Here is a 22,392-nt window from a genome sequence, read left to right as displayed (position 1 = left end):
TCTTCTGATTTCCTTGCTTTCACCTTTGTCTAATCCATCAGCAAATCCTGTTGGCTCTACCATTGAAGGATGTCTGGAATCTGACCGATTCTCACCATCCCCCACTCTACTCTTGTGGTCTAAGCCATGGAAATCTCTCTGAAGACCATACTGATGGTCTACCAACAGGTCTTCCTGGTCTGTCTTGCCTACTATACTCTGTTCCCCAAAAAGCAGCACAGCGACCTTAGGATACAAGTCAGACTGTATTCCTCTTCTGCCTCAAATCCTCCAGCGATGTTCAGTCTCTCACTCACAATGAGACCCAAAGTCCTCATTACGGCCCCTATGGTCCTACACGATATGACCCCACATCACATCTCTCAAACTTCATCAGCTAGTGTATCATGCTGTTCACCCAGCTCCAGTCACACTGGCCTCCGAGCTCCATGACAGGCACACTCCTGACTCAGGGCCTTTGCACACGCTGTCCTTGCTGCCTGGAATGGTCTTTCCTCAACTATCCATTTGGCTGGGCTTACTCACTGACTTCAGGTCTTTATGAAAAACTTCCTTAACTCAGAGAAGCCTACACAAGCCACCTTCTATAAAATACCGATGATCCCCTCAATTCAAACCCTACGTCACCTTTCCCTGCTTTATTTTTTTCCCTTAGCATGTATTTTATTTACTTATATTGATAATACTGTCATTCTTCCCTTCTAGGTTGTACATTCCGTGGTGGGAATCGTGATCTATATTGTTCCCCGATGCTCCTTGGCACCTAAAAATGTGCCTGCCACCAAACAGGTGCCTGAAAGGCTTTTTTATGGAAGTATTAAAGAGCGCGTGAGTGAATGAGAGAGTAAATGAATTGCACTTGGCAGAATCAGATCCATAGCTTAATCTTTAACAAAAACCCAAGTTCCTGGGTTTGGTGCCTCACTGACATATTATTAACCAGATCACATGGGAAGAAGTATCAAAATTTCAAATAAAATACACACAGCTGTGATATTCTACTGGGTTAAACTTCCTGTTTTATTCAACCACTTAAAAGTACGAAAAGCAACAAAAATGTGACCGTCTTGGAGCCAGGTTCCCCTTGGGCAAGGCGTATATTTGCTCTGTTTATTCCCATGTTTCCAGCCTAGCAGAGGCCGGCTCACAGTGGGAACACAAAAGATATTTGTGGCTTGAATGAACACTAAATGTGGCTTTTGTTTTGGTGAGATGTCAGTAGTTATTGAGTATGCTAGGCTGAACACACCCTCAGGGGTACGCTGGGCTACTCCCACCTATGCCGATATTCATGTCAAACATTTCCATGGAAAAGATATATTTTTTTCCCATTCAAAGGCTGAGAAGTGCTATTAACCATATTAAAATGGTTCCTGAAATAGAAAAAAAAAATGGGTATTTACCTGTCAGCTGTCATGAGAATTACAGTTTTGAAAAAAACTGTAAAAATAAAAAATTTTTATTTTTTTAGAGCAGTTTTAGATTCACAGCAAAATTGAGCAGAAGGTACAGAGAGTTCCCATACACCTGCCCCCACTCATCCCCAGCCTCCCCCATTATCAACACCCCCTCCACTGGGGTGCATCTATTATCATCGATGGACTGCCACTGACACCCCATCATCACACAGAGCCCATAGTTTCTATTGGGGCTCACTCTTGGTGCTGTACGATCTGCGGGTGTGGAGAGACGTGTAATCACAGGCATCCGTCATTGCAGTATCATATGGAGTAAATTCACTGTCCTAAAAGTCCGCTGTGCCCTGCCTACTGTTCCCTCCCCCCAAGATAATTCCATCTTGAAGCACTGGCCTATACAAGGGGCAGGTTTGACCAGAGAATTACGACATCTACACCTTCTTCTTTTGGAGTTGGGCCCAGGCTGCTCATTACTTGAGTAGCAATGAGGGTGATAATATGTCACTTTCACTTTGAAAGGGAAGAATCCTTTCTTCCTATTTAAAGGGTTCCATCTGGATGAAATGACCACTTCTTATTCAGATGCCTGAACCGGGCACACTGGCAAAATGAAAAACTAATCAGGCATCTGTCTGCTCCCAGGAGACGATGATCTTGATTTTCCTTCAGCTTTTCATTAATTGATTTGAAGGAAGCGTAAGCGCAGATCATCAGCCCCAGTACAGGTTTCTGGTGATCCTTTTACCAGAGAGGAACCCGAGGCACTTCACAGAGTGAAGGACACATATGCTGGGCAGCCGTGGCTGTAACAATCCCATGGGCCCTGCTTCTACGGAATACCCCACCACCAAACCTCCTCGACTCTCTCAAAACCCGTCCAACTCTCTCAAAGTCCTCCCAGGACCATCAGAGCATTTGGACTTGGGTCCCCATTCTGCCACTTTCTAGCTGCTTCCGGTTAAACAAGGCACTTACATTCCCCGGTCAATTTCACATCTATGAAACCCAGTTGATGAAGGTCTGCTCTGCTATCCACACGCGAATGTTTTAACAATCAAAGAAAGTAGTGCTAGTGAGAGCAGCTTGAAAAATTTCACAGCGGTATCGAAATGTAAATATCCTTATAGAGTGTATATTTCTTACTGTCCCCTCCTTATATTATTCATTGCCATTGCCAAACATATGCTGCCACAATTTCTCGCACCCAGAAGAGACTCCGTAAGTGAATAAATGAGACTATGGATTTGCTGTGGACAGATGAGTATTCTAACACCCCACCCCAGCAGCCCCTCCTAAAAGCCACGATGGTTTTCCCTTGGCGCCTACCATTAACGATTCAGTCCTGTGCCTCTGTACTCCTCCTTTCTAATCTCCCCAAACCTCAAAAACTAACCAAAAATACCCCCAAAAAGCAAAATATAGAATTTCAGACGCTGGAAACTATCAAAACTCGTCTCCCTTTCAGACTGTCTCTAAACACTAAGTAAATTTACCATTTTACAGCGTATTATTCAAGATTTTGGTCAAATTAGCACCACAGTTTATTCTTCTACAGAAGAAGATCAAATAGGACTCCACGTTCTCTCTTACAAAACTGGCAGATTTCAGGAACGTAATAAAGTCCAATATTCTTAGATTCATTAGATTTATTTCTTAAATTCCACAGAAAAACAAACATGAGGTTTAAATGGGCTAGCAACATTTCCCAAGTATAATTACGTTAATCTGGCTTTTTATGTACTGAGCTACAGGGAAATGCCCTGGGGAAGAGCCCTATAATATATACTCTAATGACGCTTTCTTCTTAAAATGTCAGGGTTTTTGTGTTGCTTTTTTTTTTTTTTAACATACTTTTACTGTTTTGTACCTGCCAGAAGGGTGCAAATGACAAGTCCGTCTAATGTAGGGTAGATTTCTAAGGGTCACAAAATGAAGCAGTATTGGCTGTAATGCTCACATATGGAGTCATACCAGAGTTCACAACGCCTAATCCAGCCTCTGCAGGGACCCCCAGGGAAACTCCGCCAAGAGCAGGTGGACACGAGACGCTGGGGAGCCAGCTCTCTTAACATTTCCTAGAAGAGAGAGTACAGTCTCCTGGCTCCCGTCTTTAGAGGAAAAGACTGGTTCAGAGATGACAAGCTCCCCCCAACTAAGTTCTGAGAGCTGACTTGCAAGGGAACTGACGAGGAAGAAATGCTGGAGGCCAAGCAGAGATGCGGGCCAGGAAGTGCACCTGGGGCCCCTTCTGGGAAGGAGCACAGACCCACAGTCATCCGAAAAGAGTGGCTGTGACCTTGAGATCGGCACATGAACAACAGAGGCTCCCAGTTAAGTGAAGGACAAAGCAGCATGCCCAGCGGCTGGCCCGCAGCATGTGGTCGCTAGTGGTAGTAATTACTGGAATCACGAACCAGACCCCCCGTGAAGTCCAAACAGCAAGCAGGAGACAAACCATTCTCAGGAGAGCCAGCGGCAGCATCTGCACTGATCTCAAAAAAAGGATAAAATCCAGTATTGGTAGGATTATGAAAAAATGCACCCTTTGAAGCCTCTTGCCCATTAACTGGCCTTACCATGCTACCTGGTCAAAATGACTAATTCAACACTCTCTGTGATATCATCAGGGAATTTGGTTGTTTGCATGTCAAAATGTATTAGCTTCAAATTAGAACTGATATGTTTGCGGGGGGAGGGGGAACAGGGCAACTGTCCACGTAAAAGTGAATTTGTGCAGAACACATCATAAAAGGCATCATTCTTTTGGGCAGCTGCCTTTGGGGGAATAAAGAAAACATTCCCTGAACTGAGTGGGCAGAGCACAAAGTAACCTACGCTAAGAAGCTCTTCAGCCAAATGTCATTTTTGCACTGAGCGGAACACAAAGCAGTGTTTTCCTTCTGGGACGAGCCAGCAGCGCACACGCAGCAGCAGACAATGAGGGGGACTTCCTGTCACGGTGTCGTGGGCAGACGCTGCCTGGTTTGTGCTGCCGGTGCCTTTTAGGGCCCAGGTGCCTTTTAGGGCCAAGGCCTCTGTTGGGACCAGGGCAGCCATTCCTCCAACCCCAACCAAAGGGCGCTAAACCAGAAGAAAGTCTCCATTGCTAAAGCTTTTAGAAGGCACAACTCTCTCTACCTGTCCATTTAATGGAAAATGGAGAACAACCTGCTGGGGAAAAGGTAGACCCTATGGGCATTTAATGAGAGCGAACAGAGGACTAAGCCCAATGCATGAAACATCAGGATGTTTCTTTAGGAACTCACACAGCTAGATTCTAGCCCAGCTGCATCGCACAGATGAGGATATGAGTGGGGGCTGGGAAACACCGAACAAATAAATGGTCTGTGTATCCCAATATACACCACCTCTTAAGACACACAGAGCAGACAGATGAGGATGGGTGACTTGATCATACTCTTGGACAGAAGGGAGAATTTTCAGAGCCACCCTGCATACAAGCCAGGAGGACATCGATTAAATCATGCTGAGCTCGCAGACCACCTCGAGGTATAGGCACAGCCAGACTTTATTTCTTTTCTTTGCTTCTGAACTGATAACTGTGGAGCTTAAAGTCCTATCATTAAGGAGAAACATAATGAGGAGGACCTAACTCAAACTGTGCCTGAGAGCCCTGTTCTCAGTCGTTCCCCCCCACAGCGACCCAAACACTAGCTATCCAGCGATGGGCTCACTCTCGTGGGCATACCCTGATGCTGTCAGAACCCCACCATTTGGTGGCAACGGGAAGCACGCTGATTTTCAGTAACCATCACGCCTATTAGAATTACTGGTTACCAACCAGATGTGTAAGACAGACCGTGAATGATGCACGATTCTCAGGGCCAGGTCTCTTCCTTTTCAAGAAAGCATGTTAGAACGGAAGGAAGGGTGACATTACTCTACGAATAATATTCAACCTACTCTAATTGTTTCAAGTAAGCCTTCTGGAAATACCAATGCTCACTTGCACAAGCAGCTCTCTATGTCTTCTATAGGGCTCTTTATTGCTCTGAGGGTACAGATGACCCGGGAGCCTTGGAGTGGGGGCGTGTCTGATCCCGACATTTATCAGAACCGATGCTCAGAGCTTAGATGGCAGGTTTTAAAGACATTAAAAAATCTGATCAACTTTGTTTTGCTTGTCAAACATGTCCACGTACTGGTCTATCTCTCAGATCTGCCTATGAACCAGCCCACGTGCTGGTCTCTCAGATCTGCCTATGAACTAGCCCACGTGCTGGTCTATCTTGCAGACCTGCCTATGAACTAGACCACGTGCTGGTCTATCTTGCAGACCTGCCTATGAACTAGACCACGTGCTGGTCTATCTCACAGGTCCTTTGGGCAAAAACCTTGGCTAAAAGAACTAGTTGTGAACACGTGGGTTCAATGTGGAACCTAGTTCCTGAGTGCACACCTTTCAGATAAGGTGGCAAGGGAGAAAGGAGACTCTGTGGTCATGTGTGCAGTTTAAAAAAAAAAAATCACATCTGATGAGAAAGAAAGTAAAATGATAAATTTAAGGATTTACATTAGGGGCACCTGGGTGGCTCAGTCAGTTAAGCGTCCAACTCTTGATTTCAGCTTGGGTCATGATCCCAGGGTTGTGAGATCGAGCCCCGCGGTGGGCTCCATGGTGGGTCTGGAGCCTGCTTAAGATTCTCTCTCCCTCTCCTTCGGCCCCTCCCCCCAATTTAAAAAAAAAAAGGATTTACGCTAAGTGGTGCCCTTTCCTCAAAGCATTTATGAGTCTCATATAGTCCTGTTGCCCCAGCTTCCCCCTGAAGTCAGAACAGACTTGGAATACTGGACACCCTTAAGCAAAACAATAAAAGTACTGAGAGATTAAAGAGAAGCCAGACATCCTTATCCTGAGTCCCATGCACTAAGAAATTACCGTGAGCAATTACAACATGCAAAGAACTGTATTTACAATACCTGTGATTCTTTGAACCACAACATCTTCACTAAGTTACAGCTTGGTCACTCAGGAACTGGGATACAGAGGGGATTTTAGTAGTCAAAGACGAATTTACTTAGAGCAGATTAACAGCAAGAACATGATATAGGGAATGGCTGTTCTACTAGAATGTTCTCAAACTATTTAGAAATGCCCATTTGTAACGAACTGAAATCCTAATTACGAATCATGTTAACAGCCACAGCCTCGAGGGCTTAGTCATCATCTCCTGGCTGAATCCGTGAGAATGTAGGGTGGAGGACCCAGCTCCCCACAGCTCCCTGTGGCCCCCAGAAGTCTGGGGTCTGGCGAACCACGCATGTGCGAGGAGGTGAAAGACCACAGAGTGGGCCTTGTTCCCTCCAATGCTCCCTGCCATGTACACACCTGGGAAGAACTTACAGTCCTATTTCCAGCAACAACTTGGCTTCCACCCAGGCCTCAGGGGGAGGCTGAGAAAGTCTTGCTATGCCAGCCCAGCATAATCTCCCTGATCCCACGGTGCCCCAGGGCCCAGGAAGTCCCATTTACGTCCGCCTAGGTGTTCCATGGGAGGTCTTCCCATGGCTCTCCCCCACCCCATCCCTGCAGCTCTGTCTTCACATCCCGGTGACCCTCTGGGCCGCTCTAGCTCCTTCAGTGCCAGGAACCTTATGTCTGAGTGGCTGCCAAAGCCTCAGAGCCATCATGCTGCCCAACTCCAGCTTTTCCTGTTTTCAGCCAGGCGGCAGGCCAGACTCCCTGTCACAGAGCAGTTCAGGAAGCTACATGGCTCCCTATTGCCCACGGAGTTCAGCGCAAACTCTGCTTCCCACAATCGAAGCCCTCTGCTTCATGCCTCCCGGCTGCCACTGGCCAACAAGTAGCTGGGACCCTCACGCTGTGCGGTCAGGCTCGACTCCTCTTCCGTCTGTGCTGATGAGCACTGCGTCCCTTTCCTTAGCTGTCCTCTTTCCTCCGCGCCACCTGCCCAGACTGTGCCCCCCATGCTGCTTGTTCACCTCGATTCCCGCCTTCTCTGCACACTTCAGCCCACGCTAGTCGCCCCCCAAAATCCTATACCGTTGCCAGGCCCCCACTCAATTCAGCAGTTAGCTCCCCACAAGTTTTCAAGGTCAGGGCTGCAGACTTTTCAAGGTCAGGGCTTATCCGTTTACAGCATTTTCTATGTGCCCCCACCTGTGGGGCACAGGGCAGACAAGTACTCGGTCAACCTTCCAGAGCCTAGAACCACAGAAGCTCAGAGCTGGCCGAGGATCTTTCTTAGACCCTTCCTCGAATCGGGATGAAACCACTGAACTCTGGAGACCTTATCAGTGAATTTGTGTTGCTAATGACTTGCCGGAAGAGAACCCAGATCCCCCAGTCCATAGATCAATGTTTTTGCACCTCTTACGTCCACCCCCCTTCACTTATGCCCTTGGGCCTTATTTCTTAAAGTTCCCTGAAAAACATTTCTAAGCGACATTTTACATAGTCTGGGTAGGGTTGTTCAGTAGATCAGAGAGGAAACTCTTCCCCTAAAAAAGAATTCACGATTCTTATGTTTCACTCAATCAGGCTGTACTTTCGGAATACTAATTCAGTCTGCTATCATGACAACTGCGTTCCCGGCTCCTGAGGGGAAAATCCATCCCTGTCCCAGGTTATGAGGGGACACTGCTCTGCGCCATTCCTGCCCCTGTCTGGCTGTGCGCGGGGGCTGGGACACAGAGTGGGGGACGGTACGGGGTGGCAGAAGCAGCCCCCTGGCTCACACTGCCCCGCCAGCCCCAGGGAACAGGACGCAGCCTCGGCAGGCGGGAGATGATTACCAGCACACGTGAACACACAAAACACAGTGAAGTGACGTGAGGGAGGGAACCTGGGAGAGCGAGTTCAGGTGCAAATGTGTCTTTTCAGCGTCATTCAGATCACCTTTACAAGTCATAGGTGTGAGGCCACAGATTCTGGAAGAACAAATGCAGATTTAGGTCATGATCCAGAAACTACCAACCAACAGCACTTGGGTTTCTTTTCTTTTCTTTTCTTTTCTTTTTTTTTTTCTTTTCTTTTCTTTTCTTTCTTTTCTTTCTTTCTTTCTTTCTCTCCTTTCCTTTCTTTCTTTCTTTTCTCTCCTTTCCTTTCTTTCTTTCTTCCTTTTCTCTCCTTTCCTTTCTTTCTTTCTTTCTTTTTCTTTTCTTTTCTTTTTTTTCTTTTCTTTTCTTCTCTTTTCTTTCGTGATTTTAGTTTTGTTCTTTCTTTCCACCTTTGTTGGTTCCATTTTTAAACCTAAGATGCATCGCCAAGTTGCGGGGGGGGGGGGGGGGGGGCGGCGGGGGAGGGACGATGGGCCCAGCCTAGCGGATGACAGATTGGCGTCCACACAGCAGTGCTCCTCCCTACTGTTTGGGGGTGTGAACTCGTGGGCTGCATCCGCACCCTCCCGCCGAGCGGGGCATCTGTGCAGGCTGCCCGTGGCCGGGGCTCGTGTCCTGGCCCTGGGGAGGCAGGAAGGTTCAGGGTCTCCTCGCCCAGCTCAGAACTCGGTGAGGCCCTGTGACAGGGAGGCAGAGGCAGGACAGCCTCTGTGGCGCCTTGAATTAACTTAATCCCCCTAACCACAGTCTTTAAATAATTGAACGCCTTGGTAACCAGTGTTCAAACATTTAAAGAATTTCAGCTACAAGAGTGTTTTAACCTCTCAGTTCTGGTTTCAAACATTCGGCTTTCTCTCCTGTTGGTCACAGGCTCAGGCGACATCAAAAATATGGTACTTGGGACCAGAAAGGCACTCCTTGGATCATCAATGATTAGCTGGGAGCCATGTCATTCAAATGGGATCATTCCAAATGGTAATTCAGCAAACTTAAAACCAAGCAGAAGAAATGAAAATTACTCAGGTGGTTTGTAGAGTCACATGATAATTTCACCATCTGTTACAAACTGTAAATATGTTTATTTGAAGCTGATCCAATGTTCTAAAATGCTTAGATCGAGCCCTCATGGGGGAAAAAGAAATTATGTTTTTCTTATCTACTTCTGAAAAACAGAAAAGACTGCTTGGTAACTTATTTAATGTTAGCTGCTTCTAAAAAATGTACTGAAGATATTTATTTATTGTTATTCTTTGGACTACATATAATGAAATTTTAAATCGAACTATTATGTCAAATACTAAATAAACTTTTGTTAAATTAAAAAAAAAAAAGAAGCAAATCCTTCTCCCCCACCTCCCAGTTTTCCATACAGACTTATGTAATACTAATTTAGAAAACAGTATTACAGTTTAGATACCCTTTCTTAGCCTGGAAGTTGAAGTATTTTAAATTACTATTAAATGTATTTATCAAATGGCAACTTGGCCCAGAGAATTCACCTGCTCCATCTGGAACACCTTTTCCATCCTCTCTACCTATGGACACACTCTTTCTCCTTCAAGGCCAAGTTCAGTTATCAAGCCTCAAAAGCTTGCCTCAACTCTGCAGTCTGATAAATGACGCACGGGATGGAACTTGACATCACAGCTATTCCAGGGCGAGCCCGGCCCTCGTTGACACCACATCAGAGGGAGCGCAGCCTCGTGTGGACCCCGAACATTCAGTAGTGACCTCAAGTTTGACGGGCACACGACTGAGCTCCAGACCCTCCATCCAAAACCCGCTCCTTCGCGGGCCTTCTCTGTCTCCAGGTGGGACTCAGACCGAAAACCTCAGAGTCGTTCTTGACTATTCTTTGTCCAACACCTCATATCCAGTCCATCAGCAAATCCTGTTGGTTCCAGCATCCATTTGGATCTGAATTCTGACCACCTCTCACTGCCCACTTCACTGCCTGCTCTAAAAGCCACCCACAGGCCTCATCTGGGGTATTGTAAATGTCCCGCTTTGGGCCCTCGGCTTCCACCTTTGCCCTCCAACACCAGCCTGAGCAAACCTGGTAGAACAATGGGGTCAGATCACATTACCCTTTCGCTCAAACTCTCCCGGCGCTTTCCACCTCACTCAGAGAAAAGTGGTCGAGGACATCCTGCCCCATCTGTCCCCTTCCCTTCTCCTTGACCTTGTCCTGCGCTGTCTTACTCAGCTCCAGCCATGATGGCTTTCTAGCCGCACCTCCAACTCGGAGACTCTGTTCTAGAACAGTTCCCCAGATAGCTGTAAGCTGGCACCCTGCAATTCAACCCCATTCACACACGATCTACATGGAGACAGTGTCAGATCCCGCAGGTGAAGGGCTCAGTCCCACAAGACTGCCCTACTCAGACACCCGTCAAGTCCAGGCTGTCAGCAGTATTTCTGACTTTGCAGCTGTAAATCCAAGTTCCCACGATCCCTGCCTCGGGATCAATGAATTTGCTAGAGCAGCTCACAGAACTCAGGAAAACAGTCTGTTCGCTAGGTCACCAGTTTATCCTAAACGGATGTAACTCAGGAACAGCCAGAGGGACAGAGATACATAGGGCGAGGTTGGCAGGGCCCCAAGTGCAGGAGCTTCTGCCCCTGTGGAGTTGGGGTGTGTCCACCTCCGAGTGTGGATGTGTTCACCAACCTAGGAGCTCCCCGAATCCCGTGCTATTGGGGTATTTATGGAGGCTTCCTCATGATGACATGACAGAGAGTTAACTGCATTTACAGCCCCTCCCCCTCTCTGGATGATGAGGGCGGGGCTGAAAATTCCAAGCTTCTAAGCATGGCTTGGTCTGTCTGGTGACCAGCCCCCCATCCTGGAGCACAGACAGAGCTGCCTTATAGAACAAAAGATTCTCCTGGTGCTCTAATCAGGGACTTACAAGGTTTTAGGAGCTCTGTGCCAGGAACCACGGGGCAGAGCCCAAGATGGATCTTCGATTCTCTCCCACTTAGTCATCTTATTTACGGTCAGTCCTTCCTCCTAGTAGATAGATGTCCAGGAAGTCAAGATCCCTGAGGGCCTGGAGCAGTACCTGGTGAACCTAAGTGCTCGATAAATACTTGCTCAAGAATGCACACCTCTCCCTCTCTTTAGATCACTTAGGGCCTTCCCGTGTACTGAGTGTGTATATGAGGCACCCAGAACGGTCTTTACATAAATACCTGCAGAAATTATTGAAGCAACGTGGGCCTCTTTCCTTATCAAGACAAAGAGATTAGATCTAAGAGCCCTTGAAAATGAGTAACATCTTTAGAAATTTCCTCCTTTTACAGAAGAGGAAATAGATTCAGACACAGGAAGAAATATTCCTTCCTTTGCATTTATTGAAGACCTACTAAGTGCTAGGAATGCGACATGAGGCCAAGACAGCGCTCATTCTCAAGACCTCTGTTTTGGGGAGACAGACATGAAAACAAATCACTCAAGGTGGTAAGTGCTGTAACAGGAAGAATGGAATATTCCAACATAAGGTGGAATACAAGGTGTCAAGGGATGAGCAGCTAGGGGAGAAAGAACTGGAACAAAGGGCATACGGGTGTGGGGAGACAGGGAGCAGAGCCCACTTCTGTGCAGCCCCCAGACCCGTGTGTGCCCAGCTCAGCATGCCCCAGGGCAGCACTCTTCCCTGGGATACGGGCGCCTCTCCAGCTCCCCCCCTCCTCCGTGCACACTTGGACGAAAGGTCTCCATCAGACTATGTTGCAGACTCAAACCAGAGCCCAACTAAATCTCGAGAAGCTTCCATAAAGCTGAGTGGAGAGGAGGCTAAGGTGTCACCTTGAGTAAACAGCCTAACTTGGGTCCCCGTGCCACCTAAGCATTCATAAGGGATGAGCGTTATAATTACGCCTCCAACCCTTCTTTTTTCCTTTCCTTTTTCCTTCCCTTCCCTTCCCTTTTTCTTTTTCCTTCCCTTCCCCCTTCCCTTCCTTTCCCTTTTGTCTTCCCTTCCCTTCCTTCTAGTTGAAGTACAGTTGACACATAACATTCACAACATTACATTACTAACAGGTGTACAACACAGTGATTCGACAAGTCTATACTTCAATTCTGATTTCTAACCTGAAATCCACTGACCACACTCGGAGAAATAAGAACGAGCATTTTTTTATCGTGTGTTTTTGTTTGCTCTGCTCTGTACCCACCGACCATGTTCATGTTGACTTTACATCACCTGGGTCGCTGAGTCCCTGGGGAGCTTTCTGCCTAAAGCTCATCACCAGGTACCAACAACCGAAGCTGCACAGGCTTTAGAATGCAGGCTTTCGATTCACAAAGCAAGTCAACCCTGGCCAGAGGGCCCAATGCAAGCAGTTAGAATCTGATCGGGGAAGCAGGCAGACAGTAGCTGGTGAGAAAACACTGCCAGTGTCAAACACAGCGCAATTAATCTCTCTGGTATAAGAACTGATTCTGTTTCACAGATTAAAGAATGGAAACATGCATACAACTAGAAAACACAAGACGGCTGGTCTGACTCACGTTCAGGGACAGAATCACAGTCCTTTCAGCGGTACTTCCTCTATGCCTCCAAATCCCACCTGACCCCAGTCTTCATTTTGACCTTGGGTCAGGGGCACAGCCCTGCACCCACAGAGAGTGGCCAGCAACTCTGAGGACAAGGAATCCGCCCAGAATAAATAAAGAATCAGAGCACGACCCGAGTCTGGGAGACTAGAGGACACCCCCAAAGCTGCCTGCTTTTTGATAAGGGGAAAACCCTTAGCTCCCACTGGTAACAGACAAGGTGATCGCGGCTCAGTCAGCAGAGAAGTTAAACACTCCGGCAGCCCATGGATTTGGCTACAGTTGGGATCAAATGATGTCTCCTGAGAATAAAATCTAGCACAGTGCAATTCTATGCCAAAGAGAGGATAGGATAGGGACAGTCTCTCTGTCCCCGAAATGACTTGTAGGTAGCTGAACCACATGAAATCGCCGTATGGGTCAAAATCAGGGGCGCCTGGGTGGCTCAGTCATTAAGCATCTGCCTTCGGCTCAGGTCGTGATCCTGGCGTTCTGGGATCGAGCCCTGCATCGGGCTCCCTGCTCAGGGGGAAGCCTGCTTCTCCCTCTCCCACTCCCTCTGCTTGTGTTCTCTCTCTCTGTCAAATAAATAAATAAAATCTAAAACAACAAGAAACAATCAAGCACCAGCAATTTCACATGCTCCATACTTAGAGTCCTCTTCTGCGCTACGGACGGCAGACGCTCTCCCCACCAACAGCAGTCCAGGGAGCAGTGTCATAAAACAGCTTGTCCTGAAAGGCACCAGATCTCCCACTAGGTTACTGGGACCACAGGAAATTATATTCTTGACAAGATTTACAGTTAAGTCATAAAAGCAAACACATAATTTCTTTCAAGTTATTGTCATTTATAACAGCAACAGTATGTTCCAAGGGCCATAAAATAGGCAGAAATAGCAGCAAATATATTATGTTGAAAAAAAAAAAACCCTTCAGAATGCTAAAGCACTGATGTTTTACAGACAGGGATGGGCTTACACAATCAGCACTAGGACATACTGTCTCTGACCATCACTGGGTGGAAATGTTTCTAGGATTTATTACACATTTCTCTGCCTTCTTAAACAGAGGCATATTCAAGTATTATCCTTGATAATTCAGGGGTATCAATTATTCTACTGTATTCTAAAACGATGATGTCTTATTCGTGCATATGAAGTTGTTGATTGCAATGGTAAAGACATAAAAATTCTGCTTCTTGGGGACACCTGGATGGCCCAGTCGGTGAAGGTCTGCCTTTGGCTCAGGTCATGATCTCAGGGTCCTGGGATAGAGCCCCATGTTGGGCTCCTTGCTCAGTGGGGAGCCTGCTTCTCCCTCTGCCTCTGACCCTGCCCACCACTCCTGCTCTTTCTCTCCCTGTCTCAAATAAATAAAACCTAAAAAAATAAAAAAATTTGTTTCTTGTGCTCCTATATTTGTTTTTGTTTGTTTTAGTGCAACTTAAAAAAAACCCACAGAAAACAGTACTTCTGTGTTAGTCTACTAGGGCTGCCATATAAAGTTCCACAGACTGGGGGGCCTGAACAACAGCAGTTTATTTTCTCATGGTTCCGGAGGCTGCAAGTCCAAGATCAAGGTGCTGGCCGGCGAGGTGTCTCCTGAGACCTCCCTCTTAGACCTGCAGATGGTACCTTCTCATTGTGTCCTCGTTTTAGCTTAATCACTTCTTTAAAGGCCCTGTCTCCAAATACACAGTCACGTTTTGAAGCATGGGGTGAGGACTTCACCGTATGAGTTCTGGAGACACATCCAGCCCGTAACAACCTCCTACGCCTGGACGCTATGCAAATTTCAAGCTAAGTCTTGACTCAGACACATATGGATTCAAATCAAGGCTACACCACTGCTCGTTTTGTGACCTAGGTAAGGTCACGCAACCTAAATTTAAGTTGCAGCCTCTAAAGTGAGGATAATGACACCTATACCTCGAGATAGGTCTATACATAACGTGTTCAAGTTTGTTTTTCAAAATATCACTTTATTTTTCTGATTTTTAAAGTATTTGTCTTTTACGACCTTTCCCTTAGGCTTGCCCATCGCTGTGCCTTTCCTTCTTCAAACCAGATAACTGAATTTGTTAGAACGAAACATAAAGGCTCAGAACCAAGACCAAAGGCTCGCCTGTGAAGACAGAGTGCAAACTTTAGCACGTGGGATTTCAGATCTCTTCCAGCTGACAGTCTGCTTGTTTCCGGTGGGATTTCTTTCCTCCTTGGCATTTCTGTTCCAGATATAATGCAGCATTTGGCACACACGTTACATGAGGCAATTCTAATGTGAGGTGTGGCTTTGTCAGCATTAAAAAAAAAAAAAAAAAAGAGGCAGTGTCACAGATTGGACCAGAAACTAGTGATGATATCCAACTTGATAAACAATCATTTGCTTTGAGGGACACCTGGGTGGCACAGTCGGTTGGGCGGCAGCCTTTGGCTTGGGTCACGGTCCCCGAGTCCTGGGATCGAGCCCCACATCAGGCTCCCTGCTCAGTGGGGAGTCTGCTTCTCCCTCTGCCCCTGCTCCCCCTGCTTGTCCGTTCTTACTCATGCTCTCTTTCTCAACTAAATAAATAAATAAAATCTTCAAAAAAAACAAACCAAAATAAAACCAATCATTTTCTTTGGAAGTGGTTGGGATGGTAGCAACTACCTTAACTGCCGCACACCACTGGAAACACAGCACCAGGAAGTCTCAGATGCTAAACTGTCTTAGAGAAAGTTTTCCAAAAGGAAGTGGCACTTAGCACCCCTCACTCCGAGGTCCTTTCAAGTCTCAGTCTTAAAGCAGGGCTCTGCAAACTTTTTCTGCAAAAGGCCAAGCAGTAAATGTTTAGGTTCTGTGGACACAAGTGGCTTCTGTCACAAAGACTCAACTCTGCTGGTGTAAAGATTTGGCCCAGAAGCCATCATCGGCGCACTGTTATTCGCTTCCAAAAGCTCAATACGTACTTGTTGTGAACAATGACCCGTTTCCCCAACTGAAAAGTTTGAAAACTCATGGTTAACCTGGCACCCCCCATTTCCTTCTCCCACCTCTCTTCCTGAAAAGAGCCAGTGCTGTAGTAGCTCTCTGCCTGATGAAGCTAAGCCACTGTAAAACAAGCCAAATGAAGTTCCTTTTCTGAGCACTTTATTTTTATTTGTTTATTTTTAAGTAGGCTCTACACCCAGCACAGAGCCCAATGCGGGGCGTGCGGGGCTTGAACTCATGACCTTGAGGTCAAGACCAGAGCTGAGATCAAGAGTTGGACCCTTAACGAGCTAAGCCACCCCAGCGCCCCTCTGAGCACTTTTAGATAACAGTTCTAAAACCTCTCTTCGTAAAAAGGGAGAAGGCAGCATCCTGCTACCAGGCATCAAGCCGACAGCTGACAGCAAGCGGGACTGAGCCATCATCTGGACCCCTACTTACAACGCAGCAAAAGGAAGTAATACACAAAACTGTATTTTTACCAAACATCAGCATGATAGAACCCTGCTTAGGGGGATGCATGAAGAAGAAAACTTACAGTACACAGACATGACAAATTGTTCTTAATTATTTCTTACTTCCCAAGAGTCACCTAGATGCTCCTTCATCCTTCAAAAAACCCCACAGTATCAAAGTTCTATAGGAAATACCTCAGTCTAGAACGACTCCTTTTGTCTTTACCCAGCCCTTCCCTCTGGAAAGGCAAAAGTGTAGTGAGCTTTCCCCTTCCGTCCCCATACAGTTCCCACGTAGGTGTTGCTGTATCTTTTTTTAATCCAAGAGAAGTAAAGAGATGTTTGGTTGTTTGAAATAATTCACAGAGTCCTTGGCAGAGCAGAGATTGAAGACAACATCCCTGCATCACCAACCTAAGTCTTCCTCCAAAGAGACCGTGAAGACTTTACCAGTTCCTTACAGAAATGGGAGCTGTACTCTCTGAGATGAAAACATTCTCTCATAAGCCCATTCGCGTTCCTGTGTTACAGTGATTTCTACCAAGAACAGCAAATTTGTGATGCCCACCATTACGGCTCTGGGCAAGCCAGGGCTGACTGCCCTGATAGACAGGGGACAATAGCTCAGTGATTTGCCATCGACAGTGCTAGAAGAGTTAAACAAACAAAACCACAGCAGGCCTTATAGATCCCTGAAAGAGAAGCACGAATCACAATTCCACTTCAAGTTGTCTGGTATTTTTCCAGAAAATATTTTTCTAGTAATGAAGGAGACTGGCTTCATTCAACAAACTGTCTGACAACCCCCCCCCCCCCCGGCCATCACACCAGTGTGTTGGTACCACCTGGGACATCAAAATGGGCCAGATCCTGGGTCAACACAAAACCAGGAGAAGAGTATCTTTGATGTAGAGAATTCTGAAGCTTACCGGAACTCTACTGGAATTAATAGTCAATTCTACCAATGACGAGAATTCATTGACTTCCTAACTTTACAAACCGAGGGGCACATTTTTCATCTGGTGTATCCTTAAGTGCCCCTTGCACCAATTTCCTAAATGAACTTTAGTTTTGCATGAAAACAGACTTTCTTGGGAACTACAATGTAATATAAATACCAATAATAAGACATCTAACCCCACTTTCTTAAAAAAAAAAAAAAAAACAAAACAGAAACTGCAGTTTTCCTAATTTTAAAAAAGGGGAGGAGAGGGAACCTGGTAAGTAACTCTCTATTCAAGATGTAAACTCCTATTTTTGAGATTTAATTGGCTGCATAGACGAGATGAGGCATAAGGAGTGCCAGTCATGGAAAAACCCACCCAGTAAAAGCAAACACATTCTTTTCCTCATAACATCGTTTTTATCCGGTTCTGTCTTTAAATACCATTACTTAGAAAACACTAAAAGTGGTAATTACTCTTCACAATGTTTACTCAACACCGTGACCCAGTTGGAGACCTTCTGTAGCCTGGTGGAAACCTCAGTGCTGCAGAGAATGAATGATTTTCAATTTAGAATAAATGTACTTCAAAGGAAAAGCATGGTGACTTCTAAATGGCCTGAGGATGGGAGCCCACTAAAGACGATGGAAGCAGCCCCAAATAAAATTAAAGACTGGTGTTGGCAAAGTTGAAAAGATCGCACGTCGTGTTTAGCGCTAAGCTTAACATCGTCTCTAAAATATCACGATGCAAGCTAGAATTCCGTTTACTGCAGTTTAGGAATGCACCCTAGACTTCTAAATCATCGTTTTACAGGATCTATATGGAAAATGTACTATTACTCAGTACCACTTATTACCAAAACAATCAACTGGGTTTAGCCCAAGGGGATTACAAATAAACCCTGAGAGGTGCCGAGGGGGTGGAGTGAAGGAAGAATTGTTGCAACACAAAGTTGATTCACCTGTTCCGGAGGTGGAGGTGGGGGTGGGGGTGGGGGTGGGGGTGGGGGCGGATCACACGGGCGCAGATTCCAAGACTACCCCGGTAACTAGAAACAGTGTGACCTTGTTCAAGCCAAGATGGACTGTTGAAAGATTTGATCTCCTGGATAAAAAAAGGGGGACTTCTCTGAACGTTCTTTGAGATACTTGCCAAGGTTCAAATATCAATTCATAAATAAGTCCAACCAAGTGTATGTGCCTCACTCAGCCGCTGGGAAAATTCATCCTTCATTCATCTAATCCGGCACAGTAAAGGCGCCCGGGGCACCCGCCGGCCTCCGCCCTCACCGAGGACGCTCCTCCATTCGTGAGCGTCCTGCGGGGTGAGTAGTGTGGGGGAAGTGTCGCTGCGAAGTTTAAGGGTAGCCTCGCACACCTAAAGTTAAGTTGAAAAAACTGCTGAATCAGGGTGCCCCCATTTTGCCAGATCCAGGCGATCGGATGCTCCCTTCCCTCACCCATCCTCCTACTCCGAAAAGAAACCGGATCCGCCTGTCCGCTCAGACAGAGGTCACCTGCGAAGAGCAGAGTGATGTCATTCGGCTACCCCTACAACCGCCCGCACAACAGGAAAGAGCCAAGAAATCTATGCATCACCAAAAGACAGGGCACCCTCCGGAAGGTGACCCTTCAGCGCAGCCTCGGGCCTGCGGGATGGGGTCGGGAGGAGGGTGAGCGCACTCGGAGCAGTGGCTAGTTTCCAGCATCCCCTCGCCTCGCCGCGCGGCGGCCGGGATGCTCCAGATTCCTACCGGACAGTCAGGTGTAGGGTACCGCGAAAAACGGGACGCAGCCCGTGAAGCCCCTGTAACCACCGAGGCCGAAGGCTTTAGGGACCACTCCCCCGGAGTTACGGGCGGCAACACCCAAGGCGTGTCCTGTGGCCACCAAGCCGGCTTCCGGCTCCGCGGGGTGTGCGCACCGCGGGAGGGCGCCGAGAAGGGCCGGGACGCCCGGGGCAGGGGGGAGGCGGGGCGCGGGAGCAGAGTGGCCGCGGCGGCCGGCGCGGCGGCGGGCCTCTACCTGTGGTGGAGAGCACGGTGCTGGCGAAGAAGAGCGCGGAGGTGAAGTCCCAGTTCCAGTTGCCCGAGGCGTTGCTGAGCACCGACACGCCGTAGTTGCTGGCCTCCAGCACGCGGCCCAGGAACTGCTCGAGCTGCTGCTCCGACAGGCACTCGTGCTCCTCCAGAAAGCGCCGCTTCAGCTTGCGCAGCTCCTGGCGCAGCAGGTCCTCGTAGGGCAGCTCCACCGACGAGAAGACCACGGCGCCGAAGACCAGGTAGAGCAGGTAGCCGAGCACCAGGAAGCCGAAGCACCAGGCCGAGCGGTGCCGCTCCACCAGGCGCACGCACGAGCTGCCGGCCAGGGACTGCAGCATCTTCCCCCGCCGCCGCCGCCGTCGCCGCCACAGCCGAGGCCCACGCCGCAGACCCGCCAGAGCGCGGCCCGCCGCCCCGCCGCCGCTCGGCCCCGCCCCGGCCCCGCCCCGGACAGACCCGGCCCCGCCCCCTCCCACCGCCCACTCCTCCACGCGCGCCCTCCGAGCTCCCCGGCGGCGCCGTCTGCCTGCGATTGGCTCGCCCGGGAGAGGTTTTTCTTCCTTCCTTTCCTGTTTCCCCGCAATATAAAAGGCCCCGATGATGTGGCGCTGACGTGGTTGCCGGCTCAGGTAACCGGAGAGTCGGCCGAGACCGCGTGGCAAACTTGGCCCCACCGCCCGGGCTGGGCGCGCCGCCCGGGTGCCCCCGCCCATCGCGTGGTCCCGCGGAGTGGGCGCGGGTCGCTGGCGCCCAGATCCCCGGCCCCGCCGCCGCAGGCACCTCCTGCTCCCTCCCGGGTTCTGTAACCAAGCCCGGGCGGACCGCGGACGGGGTGTGACAGCTTGCGTGGCAGTGCGCTGCCTGTCCAAGCCTCTGCTCCCAGCTACACCTGTTTCCCACCTATTTTTTTCTTAATCAAAGCCTGTATTACAGAATAGCGAGCTCTAGAATTCTTTCCTTCGTCTGCCTTATTGCCCCAAGGCTCGAGCAATCCGGTGCCAGTGATGATGGTGAAAATACCAAACCTCAAGTTTGGAAGGCACCTTGGTCATGGAAGTCTCTTCTCCGCCCCCCCCCACCCCTCCCAAGGAATCTGAGAGTAAAGGAGAATTTCGGTGAAGTCACATTTCTGAACTCTCGCTCTTTAAAACAGGGAGAGGGAAGGAAGGTCCCAATGTGCCAACTAACAAGAAATTGAGCTTTCCCAAGTGTTCTTTTTGAGGCGACAGGGTCAGTGAGCCACCTTACTGTGGGTGAGAGTAAAAACCGGTGCACCCTTTTGGAAAGGCAGCTTGGCAATACATTTCCAGAGCCTTGAAGCGTTTCTGTACTCTGACTCTATGATGTCTCCTAAGAACAAATAATAATGCAAAGATGCATAGACAAGGCTATTCATAAATAATACATATATATTATATATATGCAATACATATGTGTGTATATATCATGAAATAAGTAAGAATCTGGAACGATCAAATGTTCTAAGTAGGGGAATGGTTAAATAAATTATGGTAGCTCTACAGCGTGGCTATCATATAGCTATTAAAGATGTATTTGAAGACTATTGAAGCCTAAGCGATCTTATGGATTGAAGATACACAGTCTTATGTAGAGAATCTCAAATACATCAGCTGGCTCCCAGCAGGTGTCTTTGAGTGATAGTGGAGTACATAGGTGACTTTCATTTCTTGCACATTTTTATAGTTTTCAAATTTTCTGGAGAAATGTGGTTTTTTTTCCATGAAATTGATCTACTAGGCAGATAGAGTTCTATTTTACAATACAAAATACAAATATTTTATATCTTTGAGATTCTCCCAGCTGAACCTGACCTAACTCATGAGATATAATCACAAGGTTGCTGTTTTCAGACATTAAGTTCTGAGGTAGCTGTTTGTGTACTGACAGATCCGGAACAGCATGCATCTCGATTATGCTGAACTTGACACATCATCATTAGAAGGTTTCTCCAGATGACTTTGTCATTGTCTCCCGTATTTCACTTCTCTGACTTAGAAATACACAAGTATTTCTGTGGTTTTGGCTCTCAGAGTGGACCTGAGTCTTGAGGACTGAGGTTGGCTCTTTTCGGCCCACTGCTCTGGACACGTTGTTCACCTGTCATCAGGGAATTTGGCAATCTCAGCAGTGTAAGGACTAGGACTTCTGTCAGCTGGCTACTTCCCTCCTATGACCACGCGAGCTGGAGCTGACGTCTCTGCCACCCTACCCCCTCCTCAGCATAGCATAGGTCATCCCTTGCATTTCTCAGAAAAAAATAGGAATACGGAAGAAAACTCAGAGGAAAGGGTGGAGATTCACAAGAGAGGAGCAAGGGTGAAATGGGAGGGGGTGTGTCGGGTGTGAGAGATGGAGGGACTGCTTTCTGTATTGGTGTTCACATTAATTGACATAATTTGGAGACAAGCGACCAAGCTTTGTGAGAAACAAACCTTGCCCTTGGCACAGAGCCTTGCAAGTTAATTAGACTTAGGGATAATGATGTAAATGATCACTATTGTGCTGTATGATAATTAGACATAAATGGCAGGCAGTTTCTGAGAATAGGTTTAATTCTCTCAACAGGTTGAGATGATGAGAACAATTCGTAGAGATGGTAGGTCTATAGGAAAGTCTTACACTTCCAAAAAGTGAAATTCACAAACACAGTGTGAGGGAAACCCAGCCCATCGGCAGCGAGTACAAAATATTAGAATATTAGCTTTTATAATTCTTTTTCTGGGTTTATACCCCAACGAGTTGAAAGCAGGAACTGGAAGAGGCATTTGTGCACCCATGTTCACAGCATTATTCACAACAGTCAAGGTGAGGAAGCACCCAAGTGTCCATCAACAGATGAATGGATAAGCAACACATAGTATAAACTTACAATGGAGTATTTTTCAGCCTTAAAAAAGAATGAACTTCTGACACACACTACAATATAAATGAACTTGAGGACATTTTGTTAAGTGAAATAAGTCAATCGCAAAAGGGTAAAAGCTGTATGATTCCACTTACAGGAGGTATCTAGAGTAGTCAAATTCACAGAGACAGAAAGTAGAATGAGTTGTGTTTGCCAGGGGCTGGGAAGAAAAGGGAATGAGGAGTTAGTGTTTAATAGGGATGGAGTTTTGGTTTTGCAAGATAAAAAAAAATACTGGGGACGGATGGTG

At 47.4% G+C, this 22,392-nt stretch overlaps 1 protein-coding gene across 1 annotated transcript in view; it reads right to left on the bottom strand.

Moving 5' to 3' along the window:
• KCNK1 (potassium two pore domain channel subfamily K member 1) overlaps positions 1-19,615 on the bottom strand; it is a 42,743-nt gene extending 23,128 nt beyond the window's left edge. The window contains exon 1 of the mRNA XM_045783429.2: positions 19,200-19,615. Within this exon, the coding sequence (XP_045639385.1) occupies positions 19,200-19,554 (355 nt within the window). The 5' untranslated portion in view covers positions 19,555-19,615. The remainder of the gene's footprint in view (positions 1-19,199) is intronic.
• Between the last annotated feature and the right edge of the window lie 2,777 nt (positions 19,616-22,392).

This window comes from Ursus americanus, chromosome 6 (assembly GCF_024610735.1).
Source record: "Ursus americanus isolate L20-20 chromosome 6, mUrsAme1.1.p, whole genome shotgun sequence".
Lineage (NCBI taxonomy): Eukaryota > Metazoa > Chordata > Mammalia > Carnivora > Ursidae > Ursus > Ursus americanus.
The sequence above is the reverse complement of the archived record's forward strand: the minus strand, read 5'-3'. Positions and strand labels throughout refer to the sequence as shown.